General features: G+C 40.0%; 1 protein-coding gene across 3 annotated transcripts in view; it reads left to right on the top strand.

Moving 5' to 3' along the window:
• LOC117502216 (T-cell differentiation antigen CD6-like) overlaps nt 1-13,378 on the top strand; it is a 55,336-nt gene that overhangs the window by 24,244 nt on the left and 17,714 nt on the right. For 2 of the 3 annotated variants that reach the window (XM_034161251.1, XM_034161249.1), the window contains exons 1-4: nt 7,215-7,432; nt 10,208-10,486; nt 10,698-11,012; nt 12,405-12,716. In XM_034161251.1, coding sequence (XP_034017142.1) covers nt 7,288-7,432; nt 10,208-10,486; nt 10,698-11,012; nt 12,405-12,716 — 1,051 coding nt within the window. In that variant the 5' untranslated portion in view covers nt 7,215-7,287. Of the gene's footprint in view, nt 1-7,214; nt 7,433-10,207; nt 10,487-10,697; nt 11,013-12,404; nt 12,717-13,378 lie in introns of those variants that run through there. The other variant, XM_034161250.1, reaches the window with a different exon arrangement.

Here is a 13,378-nt window from a genome sequence, read left to right as displayed (position 1 = left end):
TGAAACAAAGGAGAGGATTATCAAACTCTTAAAAGAGGGTAAATCATCACGCAATGTTGCAAAAGATGTTGGTTGTTCACAGTCAGCTGTGTCTAAACTCTGGACCAAATACAAACAGCATGGGAAGGTTGTTAAAGGCAAACATACTGGTAGACCAAGGAAGACATCAAAGCGTCAAGACAGAAAACTCAAAAATCGAAAATGCTCAGCAAAACAAATGAGGAACGAATGGGAGGAAACTGGAGTCAACGTCTGTGACCGAACTGTAAGAAACCGCCTAAAGGAAATGGGATTTACATACAGAAAAGCTAAACGAAAGCCATCATTAACACCTAAACAGAAAAAAACAAGGTTACAATGGGCTAAGGAAAAGCAATTGTGGGCTGTGGATGACTGGATGAAAGTCATATTCAGTGATGAATCTCGAATCTGCATTGGGCAAGGTGATGATGCTGGAACTTTTGTTTGGTGCCGTTCCAATGGGATTTATAAAGATGACTGCCTGAAGAGAACATGTAAATTTTCACAGTCATTGATGATATGGGGCTGCATGTCAGGTAAAGGCACTGGGGAGATGGCTGTCATTACATCATCAATAAATGCACAAGTTTACATTGATATTTTGGACACTTTTCTTATCCCATCAATTGAAAGGATGTTTGGGGATGATGAAATCATTTTTCAAGATAATAATGCATCTTGCCATAGAGCAAAAACTGTGAAAACATTCCTTGCAAAAAGACACATAGGGTCAATGTCATGGCCTGCAAATAGTCCGGATCTTAATCCAATTGAAAATCTTTGGTGGAAGTTGAAGAAAATGGTCCATGACAAGGCTCCAACCTGCAAAGCTGATCTGGCAACAGCAATCAGAGAAAGTTGGAGCCAGATTGATGAAGAGTACTGTTTGTCACTCATTAAGTCCATGCCTCAGAGACTGCAAGCTGTTATAAAAGCCAGAGGTGGTGCAACAAAATACTAGTGATGTGTTGGAGCGTTCTTTTGTTTTTCATGATTTCATGATTGTGATCTGCTTTTTTTCTACAAAATTAAACAACTGTATGAACATCGTCCGAGGCCGGTGATTCCATAATTTTTGCCAGGGGTTGTATATTTTTGTAAACTGTAACATTTTGTTATGAATATCTATTGTGCTAATAAAACATTAGCTGCCAATTGGTTGGGCTCTATTTAGCACTCCTACTGGCCTCGGACAAATTCTGTACAAAATAATATTAAATGCATAGAGAACGACTCTCAAGTCATTCGGAAAGTATTCACGGCGCTTCACTTTTTCCAAATTTTGTTATGTTACAGCCTTTTTTCAAAAATGGAGTAAATTCATTGTTTCCCTCAAAATTCTTCTCACAACACCCCATAATGACGACATGAAAAAAGTTATTTTTTAAATTTTTGTATATTTATTAAAAAACAAAACAAAACTAATAAATCACATGTACATAAGTATTCCCACCCTTTGCTCAATCCTTTATTGATGCACCTTTAGTAAATCTTCTTGAATATGATGCCACAAGCTTTGGGCAGTTTTGGGCAGCACCTCTCAAGCTCCATCGGGTTGAATGGGGACCGTTGGTGCACAGCCATTTTCAGATCTTTCCAGAGATGTTCAATCAGATTCAGGTCTGGCCTCTGGCAGGGCCACTCAAGGACATTCAAAGAGTTGTCCTGAAGCCACTCCTTTGATATCTTGGCTGTGTTTAAGATCAGTGTCCTGCTGAAAGATGATCCGTCGCTCCAGTCTGAGGTCAAGAGCGCTCTGGTTTTCATCCAGGATGTCTCTGTACATTGCTGCATTAATCTTTCCCTCAATCCTGACTAGTCTCCCAGTACCTGCCACTGAAAAATGGTACCTGGTTTCCTCCAAACATGACGCCTGCCTTTCATGCCAAAGAGTTCAATCTTTGTCTCATCAGACCAGAGAATTTTGTTTCTCATGGTCTGAGAGTCATTCAGGTGTCATTTGGCAAACTCCAGGTGGGCTGCCATGTGCCTTTTACTGAGGCATGGCTTCCGTTTGGCCACTCTATCATACAGGCCTGATTGGTGGATTGCTGCAGAGATTTTTGTCCTTATGGAAGGTTGTCCTCTCTCCACAGAGGAATCCTGGAGCTCTGACAGAGTGACCATCAGGTTCTTGGTCACCTCCCTGACTAAGGCCCTTCTCCCCTAATTGCTCAGTTTAGACGGGCGGCCAGCTATAGACAGAGTTCTGGTGGATCTGAACTTCTTCCATTTTCAGGTGATGGAGGTCACTGTGCTCACTGGGACATTCAAAGCAGCAGAAATGTTTCTGTACCCTTCCCCAGATTTGTGCCTTGAGTCAATCCTGTCTTGGAGGTCTGCAGGCAATTCCTTTGACTTCATACTTGGTTTGTGTTCTGATATACACTGTCAGCTGTGGGACCTTATATGTAGACAGGTGTGCGTCTTTCCAAATCATGTACAGTTAACTGAAGATACTCCAGGTGGACTCCAGTTAAGCTTTAGAACCATCTCAAGGATGATCAGTGGAAACAGGATCCACCTGAGCTCAGTTTTGAGCTTCATGGCAAATGTACTTATGTACATGTGATTTCTTTTTTTTTTTTTTTCATTTTAATAAATTTGCAAAAAAAAAAAAAATCTTTTTTCACATTGTCATTAATTTTGAGAAAAAAAAATTAAATCCATTTTGGAATAAGGCTGTAACATAAAATGTGTAAATAGTAAAACCCTGTGAATACTTTCTGGATGGTCTGTACAGTAGTGTTCAGAATAATAGTAGTGCTATATGACTAAAAAGATTAATCCAGGTTTTGAGTATATTTCTAATTGTTACATGGGAAACAAGGTACCAGTAGATTCAGTAGATTCTCACAAATCCAACAAGACCAAGCATTCATGATATGCACACTCTTAAGGCTATAAAATTGGGCTATTAGTTAAAAAAGTAGAAAAGGGGGTGTTCACAATAATAGTAGCATCTGCTGTTGACGGTACAAACTCAAAACTATTATGTTCAAACTGATTTTTTAGGAATCCTGTGAATCACTAAACTAGTATTTAGTTGTATAACCACAGTTTTTCATGATTTCTAAAACATCTGCGAGGCATTAATTTTGTTGGTTTGGAACCAAGATTTTGCTGGTTTACTAGTGTGCTTGGGGTCATTGTCTTGTTGAAACACCCATTTCTAGGGCATGTCCTCTTCAGCATAAGGAAACATGACCTCTTCAAGTATTTTGACATATCCAAACTGATCCATGATACCTGGTATGCGATATATAGGCCCAACACCATAGTAGGAGAAACATGCCCATATCATGATGCTTGCACCACCATGCTTCACTGTCTTCACTGTGAACTGTGGCTTGAATTCAGAGTTTGGGGGTCGTCTCACAAACTGTCTGCGGCCCTTGGACCCAAAAAGAACAATTTTACTCTCATCAGTCCACAAAATATTCCTCCATTTCTCTTTAGGCCAGTTGATGTGTTCTTTGGCAAATTGTAACCTCTTCTGCACGTCTTTTATTTAACCGAGGGACTTTACGGGGGATTTTTGCGAATAAATTAGTTTCACACAGGCGTCTTCTAACTGTCACAGCACTTACAGGTAACTCCAGACTGTCTTTGCTCATCCTGGAGCTGATCAATGTGAGAGCCTTTGCCATTCTGGTTATTCTTCTATCCATTTTGATGGTTCTTTTCCGTTTTCTTCCATGCGTCTCTGGTTTTTTTGTCCATTTTAAAGCATTGGAGATCATTGTAGATGAACAGCCTATAATTTTTTCCACCTGTGTATAAGTTTTCCCCTCTCCAATCAACTTTTTAATCAAACTACGCTGTTCTTCTGAACAATGTTTTGAACGTCCCATTTTCCTCAGGCTTTGAAAGAGAAAAGCATGTTCAACAGGTGCTGGCTTCATCCTTAAATAGGGGACACCTGATTCACACCTGTTTGTTCCACAAAACTGACAAACTCACTGACTGAATGCCACACTACTATTATTGTGAACACCCCCTTTTCTACTTTTTTTTTTTTTTTTTTTTTTACTAATAGCCCAATTTCATAGTCTTAAGAGTGTGTATATCACGAATGCTTGGTCTTGTTGGATTTGTGAGAATCTACTGGTACCTTGTTTCTCATGTAACAATAAGAAATATACTCAAAACCTGGATTAATCTTTTTAGTCACATAGTACTACTATTATTCTGAACACTACTGTATATTGTGAAGAGCTGTGAGTGCACGTGTGAGTGCGTCTGTGTGAGTGCTGAGGTTTATGCCTGCAGCTCGCTCACAGTGTGCCTCCTGTCATGTTTTGCCCGCACTGCCCGGAGAAATCAGATGCTTGGTCACATGGTTAATCTTCAAACATCTTGCTTTGCTGATGGTTGTTTCACACGTTTGATGTGGTGGATTCATGTTTTGATGATTTTAGTGACTGATTTAATGCTCACCAGGGGCCTCATGTACAAAGTGTGCTTACGCACAGAAACCTGCTGTATGTCTGTCTCTACGGCAACGTTCAGATGTATCAAAAGTGAAATGACCGTGGAAATGTGCGGTGTGTCACGCAAAAATCCAGGCTGGCGTACGTACGTTTGTACAGCTATTGTTCCACTGTGGACATGTAAAGGTCATGCTGGGAACCATTAGTGTGAAAACAAGAAGTCATCAGAGTGATGTGCACATCAGAGACACAGAGATGAGCAATTAACGCACCCACGTGTTTTCAATTATATGGATGGATATAAAATCACTCACAAAGTGATGCTTAAAATGGCACTAACAGTGGTATTAGTAAATTAGTGTTGTTAGAGGACCTTGAAAATGGTGCAATCTGACGTGAACGTGTATTTGGAAAATACAAGGATTTACGTCCAAATGACGATAATTGTCTCAAAAACTGATTTCAGTTACCAAGGCCACTGTTACTGGAGTTGCGCACAGAACTGTGGCCGGCCCAGAGCGCAATACGGGGACAAGCCAGGGGTTGTCTGTGCCCACACAGGTGCTGACCATGCTGGGCGTCCTGGCATCATGGGCATTCCAGTGTGACCTGGCTGATCAGTCAGGCGTGTGCCAGTCAACCTTGTGCCGAACTGCAATCATTCAGATATCATCATGCATTCCAACATTATAGCACATTTTGCAGCAAGAGCCGATTTCCCGAATGTAATCAGAACTGTTAACTGCACACATTTTGCTATAAAGGCTCCATCACATGATGAGTTTGTTTCTGTTAATAGGAAACATTTTCATTCCTTCTGCTTTTATCACAGTGAGTGATCTTCAAAGAATTGGGCAGGAAACGGACTTCAGAGTTTAGATGTTGTATTATAAAGAGTTGTGACCCTGATACAGAGAATCATCTCAGCGTTGGGATCTTTTCACCAGGTCACATGCAAACACCTGGGACAAAGAACCCAGATTTCCACTCTACGCTACCATTTGTTCCTTCAGCCTAAGCCACCCCCATATGGGCAGTCCTTAATTTGGCTTGAATCAGTGTCTATGTGAGATGGCTGGCGTCTGTTCGCGTTGCGTTCAAGGTTGTTATGTAAAAATCTTATAGTGTGTGTTTATGTCTGTAATGTAGTGTAGTGTCACGCAATAAAACAGAGTGTTCCATCATGCTGATTGGTTTTATCAAACATCTATAGAAAGACAGTTTTATCAAATACAGGGACATTTTTTGCGTCAGCCATTTTGAAAAGCAGGTAGGTTAAGATCAGATAGTTACAAGGACATTTTGGATGTGTGTCACCCATTTTGTGTTATGCATCAAGGAACACCTTAACAATTCAATGTTCAAATCATATGTGGAGGCTACACGGTGCGCGATGGGTGGGGGGGTTTGTGTTTAAATGGTTTATTTGTGTAATTGTTCCGAAAGGAAAACCAGAGCATGCACATTTGGGGATGTCCGCATTCAAATATGTTTTAATTATTATTATTAATGTCTTTTTTATTTTTGCTTGATGGTGAGCTGCAGAGCTTCTTAACAGGCTTCTTGTGTTCAGTATTTGTCAATAAATGCGTGTGTAAATTGTGAATGTCACACTGTCAGCGGAGGCACACCTCACCTTTTTAACATTAGTGTGTTTGTGCTGTTCAACGTGTGTGTGTGTGTGTGTGTGTGGCCTCACACACTCCCAGTTTCATGATTAATCCGTTTAACAGTGTACCAAATAAACTGCCCCTGCGTGTCTCTACATAATTTCCAGTCACCTGTAGTATAATTTCTTTTCTGTGTTCATGTTGTCTGATGTATGTCGTCGGGAATCCCTGCTCCAAGGGCCTAGTTACTTGAAATTGCATATTTAAATGGGGCGTGGCCAGGGAGGAATTTGGTTCCACACTCAATTCCACGTTCAGTGGGATGTACAAACGGAAACATGCGTGAATTCATGCCTACGCACACTTTCATACATCTGAATATATTCAGATGTATATATATGTATATTTTCCTTTAGAACAATTTCAGAAATAAACTATTTAAACACAAGCCCCCCCCCCGCATCGTGCACCGTTCAGCCTCCACATATGATTTGAACATTGATGGAATGAAAATGTTTCCTATTAACAGAAACATATTCATCACTTGGTGGTGCCTTTATAGCAACATGTGTGCAGTTAACAGCTCCAATTACATTCGGAAAACCGGCTCTTGCTGCAAAATGCGCTGTAATGTTGGACTGTACCTGATGACATTTGGATGATTACAGCTTGATGCAAGGTTGACTGGCACATGCCTGACTGATCAGCTAGCTCACCTTGGAATGCCCATGATGCCAGGAAGCCCAGCGTGGTCAGCAGCTGTGTGTGCACAGACAACCCCTGGCTCTTCGCCGTATTGCACTCTGGGCCGACTGCAGTTCTGTGCGCAACTCCAGTAACAGTGGTAATCAAAATCGGTTTATGAGACAATTATCGTCATTTGGGAGTAAATCCTGGCATTCTCCAAATACACGCTTACGTCAGATTGCACCATTTGCAAGGTCCTCTGACAACACTAACGTAGCCACTGTTAGTGCCATTTTATGCATCACTTTGTGCATGCTTTCATATCCATCCATATAACTGCAAACACGTGGGTGTGTTAAATGTTCATCACTGTGTCTCTGATGTACACATCACTCTGATGACTTAACAGTTCCCTGTAAATGTTGGAGAGCACAATAGCTGTAGAAACATGCAGACGTCAGCCAGGATTTTTGCGTGACGCGCCGCACATTTCCACGCTCAAGTCACTTTTGATATATCTGCACGTGGACGTGGAGATGGGCGAACGCCAGGATTTTGTGCGTACGCACACTTTGTACATGAGGCCGCTGGTCACTGAGCATTCATCAGTCATTTCTCTTTTCATTTCAGCTTTTCAGTCAAATCAAACTGCTGATGGAAATCACACAGAGGAGAGCAAAGGTTAGTGACCTCTTCTATATTTTAGGTCAGTGAAGTGTACTCTATATCGTAGAAACCTTAAACCCTGTGATGTGCACAGTGTTCATCCATTATATCAAGACAATGCTCAGGCTGAATAAAGTCATCAGGTGGTTTGTGTGTCTTTGTTGATATTGTCACAGGATGTGGGGCGACCTGCAGTTGAAATAGACCTCACTAAATTTTGCAGGTGCAAATAAGACTGTGAGAGAGGAAACATTCTCCCACGCAGACATGTTTGCTCTGCACGCCGTCTCTCTTGCTGGTTGCATCTGTGGCTTCTTGCTCAACTCTACAATCATCATGATGCTGTTACCTGAACTTTTAATTTCTACAAAAAATAATCTGACAGAATAGATTGATTATGAAGCAAATCAATAATGAAAACTAGCATGAAGTCACAGAAAAATTCCACAAGAAGATATGGCTAGAAAATAGCATATTTGGACAATAGCATATCAAGGACAAAGGTCAAATCTGTAAGATTCGTAAGAACTCACTTTTACAAAATTCATTTAGCTTATCGATCATTTGAAAGAGGTTTTCCAGATATAACAAGGATCAGACATTTTTATGAAATCTAACTTCAACTTGGTGGTGATGTCACAAAGAGATTTTATAACAGAGGTCTTTAACCTAACAGGCTAACTAACTAATTAAGAAAATAAATATTTAATTGAATTAATTAATTAATTAAAATATTTATATATGTATTTGTTTCATTTTTTTGCAGTTTAATCATTTTTGACTGAAAAAAATCACATCCATTTTAAACTGTCTGTCATGTTAAACAACAAAAACTTCAATAAAAATGGAAATTAAAAACAAAATCGAACATTTTTTTTCATTTCTCTTTGATGTTTAAGTTAAATAGCCCCATAAATAAACAAATAAATAAAAGACACATAACATTTAATTTTACACATAAACCCTGATAATTTGTCAGATTAGAGAGCTCTTTACAGCATGACACAAAAAAGATTGGATTAGAGAGGTCTTAAACAAATTGCTAGCTAAACATTATTTTGTGTTTATGGTTATTGCAGCTCATATTTTTTTTCATGGAAAAAATTCTAATCCATTTTAAATTGATATCTGTCACATTAACAACAGGAAAAGTAAAAATAATCTAAAAAAAAAAAAAAACTAAAATGTGAATGATTTTTAATTTTATTTCAGTTGTGTTTTTGATGTGAAAATTAAGTTCCCAAAAATGACATACAATTCACTTTTAAACCATTATAGAATAGAATAGAATAGAATTTATTTCAGCAACAACACAGCAGCATAAAGACAACATATCAAACAAATCAAAAAAACAAGACCAAATTAAACACCGTGTGCCTGAAAAGGGGGTGGGAAGAAGCAAAGCTTATAAATTACCCACCCCTCATACCCCATCCCAAAAGTCCAAGTCCAACATATAATTACACTTATGCTCACACTCCTATATATACAAATAAGCAAATTAAATACATACATCCACAAATTTATACATCTTTTTTTTTATGATTTTCTTTATATCCAGAAATTATTAATTTCTTATAATGTTTCTTAAAACAGACAAAAGAACTACATAATCTAATTTCCACAGGACATTTGTTCCAAATCTTCACCCCTTTAACTGAAACACAAAAACCCTTGACATTAGTACGTACGGGAGGCTTCTTAAAAACCATACATCCTCGTAAACTGTATTCAGATTTCCTGATCTTGAACAGGCTCTGGACATAAAGTGGCAAGGCCTGGTTATTAGCTTTGTACAAAGTTTGTATGGTGATATAATCCACTAAATCTCTAAATTTCAGTAAATTTAAAGTCATAAACAGAGAATGCATTGGCTCAAGATAAGGTTTATTACAGATGATTCTGATGGCATGTTTTTGTAAAAGAAATACATGATTGGTATTTGATTTGTAAGTATTACCCCAGAGTTCGATACAATATGTCATATATGGCACAATTAAAGAATAATATAATCTAAGTAGCCCATCCTGGGACAATATGTCCTTGACCCAGTACATGATAGCGATAGATTTTGACATTTTAAATTTTATATAATTTATATGAGGTTTCCAGCTGAGTTTATTGTCAATTATAACACCTAGAAATTTGTTCTCAGTTACTATCTGTATTTCCATATTGTTAATGGTTACACTTTTACATTTAGGCACAAATTTATTTCCAAAAATCATACATTTGGTTTTCCCAAGATGAAGTGACAATTTATTAGCATCAAACCAAGCCTTAAATTTATCCAGTTCGTTTACCACCGTGTCAAGAAGCTGTTCAAGATTATCACCACTGCAAAATACAGTTGTGTCATCTGCAAAAAGAACACACCTCAGTACCCGTGACACATAACATATATCATTTATATATAAAATAAATAACAAAGGACCTATAATTTAATTTATAATTTGTCAATGTCCAGCGGAAGGACCTTCATAACTTGTTACTAAGAATTTGTCAGATATGACAGCGATGAAAGTCAACCTTGACCTTTAACCTTGGATAAAGGACACACTGCTTGTAAAATAGGCTGAAACCAAACCCAAATGTTTCATATTGATGAAGCTGAAGGTTGAGGTCAAAGGTCAAAAGGTTTTTGCTACTCATTGTTTTCATTGTGGCATTTTAGAATTTGTGAAGTTCTTCACTTTCAAATGTAAATTTCATGGCAGAAACATAAATTAATCAAATGTGATTTAGAGAATATTTTGGTTCAGGAAGAAGTCCAACTGTTTTCTGTTTCAGGTGACTTTTACGTGGCGAGGCGAGCTGACGGATGCAGCTGGACTCTCAGGGTGTCCGGAAACAGCAGTTCGGTGGTGCCCCTGACAGCGGGCACCAGAGAAGCCCTGGTCCAACAGATCTGTCAGGACCTGAACTGTGGCAGCGTTTTTCACGTAGACGAAATCCACGTATCTGCCAGTGATGTCTGCTTCCACGGCTGTTTACACCACGACGGGTGGCTCCAGAACTGCTCGCAGAGTCTGCAGAGTAACTGCAGCGTGATTACTGAAGCTGTGTGTGGTAAGAGTCTGACTTGTTTGAGTAAAAATCCACACACCTGTGAAAAATTAAAGCTATACTTTGCACAGAAGCTGCTGGTGTGATCAAAAAGGGGCATTTTTCAATTTCTTCAAAACTACATGACAAAATCAACAGTCTGTTGTTGGAGAACCAGTTGCACGGTTGTCTGTGAGCTCCAGTGAGAATGTTCTGATGGTGTTGACGTCTTCAGGCCACCAGGCGCTGCAGCTGGTGGGAGGAGCGGACAGATGTGCTGGACGGGTGGAGCTCTGGAGGAACGGGGAATGGGGCACAGTGTGCGATGACCAGTGGGACCTGCGGGATGCCAACATTGTTTGCGCCCAGCTCGGGTGTGGTTACGCCCTCAGTGTGGCCGGACAGGGCGGCTCCTTCCCCGCTGGCAAAGGGCCCATCCACCGGGATGAGCTGAACTGTACTGGGTCCGAGAAGAACCTGTGGGCCTGTTCTGCTGCAGAGGGCGACCATGACTGTGGACACAAAGAAGATGCTGGGGTCGTGTGCTCAGGTCAGACTCAAAATGTTCCAATAACATTCTTCTTTCAAACTGAGGTGGTTTTTATTATGTAGAGTAACTCTAAAAATGACCAAAATCTGCAGTACGTCTTATGTTTACAAACAACAAAACAGTGAAAATTCAAAGTGAACAGACCTGCTGTTGGGTCTCAATCCATAGCGACCCTCAGCTGCTGATCAAAGGTGTGATTGGCCAAGAGGTCAAGGACATGTACTAAGTTCTTTCCAGCCTCTCAACCCTGGGTGATTTTGAAAGGTCAAACGATCTTAGAATGGCTTCTTCAAGGGAATGGTGCCACATACACGTATGATTTCAGTGAAACACTAATGTGAAGTCCGATACCACCTTTCTTTTGGTCATATGACATGTGACCCTGAAGGCTTAAACCCATGTAGAATGGTCATTTTGAGGAATGTGTTACACACACACACACACACACACACACACACGCTTATGATTACCAGTGGTGGGCACAGCTAACCAAAAAGTTAGCTCCGATAACCATTAATCTGATAACTGAAAAGCTATCTTTTATGACACTAAACCGATAAACTGCTAAAAAATGTATTTCTATTACCAATAATCGATAACTTTTACTATTGATTCGGACGCAGCCACATCAGATTACACTGTCGGCTTCTGATAAACCAGTTTCACTTTCACTTTTCGCTGCTGGGTAAATTCAAGGATCACAAACACATAAAAATGAACAAAAAATGAATGAATAAAAAATAAAACCTCAAACACTGTCATCATCTTTCAAAAGCAGTAAAACACAGTATTAGAAGAATAAATAATCCACATAAAGCATCCTTAAAAAAAAAATCCCAAACAGTGTCTAAACAGTGAAGAAAAATCCCTCTGAACACACAGCTGCGCCATGAGAGCTCCTCTCCCCACCGAGTCTTGGCGATTAAATTATACCGTCAGCCACAAAGAAATAACATAAAATAATGTTAAAATTTGTCTATTTTCTTTTTGTGTCGAGCCGATGATAACACTCACTGTAACATCCAAAGTGAACCTGAACTACACTACCCACAATGCTCCCTGCATCGACAGGCCAATCACGTATTGTGTTTAATGATGACATCATCAGCAAGCGACAGGTAGCAAACACACAACAGACGGAGTAAAATGTGTGATTTTAGGGTTTACAAACATTTTTGACTGTTAAACTTTGCTCACTTTACCAGCAAAAATGCTATTGGACTGAAAGTTATCGGAACTAAATTTATCGGAAGATAATTGGTCCGATGATGGTTTTAAAACTTATCTGAAAAGCTAATCTGCTAGGAAAATTATCGTTAACCTTTATGCACCCTTTGTGAGTTTAGCTTTGGTCGTAGACTGATCCACTCATTGCTTGTATTTTCTGTGTAGAGATGAAAGCCATCAGACTGAGTGGAGGTCTGGACCGCTGCGCTGGTAAGGTGGAGATCCACCGGAACGGCAGCTGGGGGACGGTTTGTGATAACGGCTGGAATGAAGACATGGCCTCCATGGTGTGCTCCATGCTGCAGTGTGGCACCAAACCGAGGAAATACACTCAGTTCCAACCTCGTCTCACTCACAACAACGGGACCCTGTGGTTCTACAATTGCGATGAGGAACCAACCCTGTGGCAGTGCGGGGAGTTTGCTAATCGAACAAACCTGTGTACGACCTCAAACGCCGCCGGGCTCATCTGCAGTGGTTAGTCACACACGTTTCACAGCTTCTGAGTCCAAAATGTCTCAAACATTCAGATATTAGCTCAAATGTCACTGTACGTGGAGGGCAGTAGCCTCTAAAAATTAAATATGAAGGTCAAATGAAAATCTATCTACTCTAATCTAAATCTAATCTACTACTTTTGCAGTTGAATTACAAAAATTAAAAAAGGTGAAGTGCAGGGAGTCACATGTCACAGGCACATGGCGGCCTAGTTGATCGAGCTCTGCAGCACATGCAGCCTACTTGCTTGAAAAGCAGCTTAAATTGACCTCATGCCTCTGCTCAGTTTGCTTTGCTTACCCCTGGAGGGAGGAATATTTTTCACATGCAGACCAAAAATCTCACTCTTCGTCACCAAGCTGGAGCTACTGCTGGCAAGGAAAGCTCGGCTAAGGCAGTTGAGATCCACATATGTCAGTCGCTATTCACATTATTGGCAGAATTATTGGGGGGGCTGAGGGGAGCTTGGCTCATTATTGGGGGGGGCTTAAGCCCCCCCTTGGCGTCGCCACTGCTTATAGGGAGAAACGATCAACACTGATGATAAATCTGACTTCAGAAATCAAATCTACGTATCTGAATTGACCAAAGCACAAGTTTTCACGTCTTAAATGTAAATAATGGTGGAGAAATTGGCCAGC

This window comes from Thalassophryne amazonica, chromosome 20 (assembly GCF_902500255.1).
Source record: "Thalassophryne amazonica chromosome 20, fThaAma1.1, whole genome shotgun sequence".
Lineage (NCBI taxonomy): Eukaryota > Metazoa > Chordata > Actinopteri > Batrachoidiformes > Batrachoididae > Thalassophryne > Thalassophryne amazonica.
Note: the sequence above shows the minus strand (reverse complement) of the source record. Positions and strands in the feature narration are given on the sequence as shown.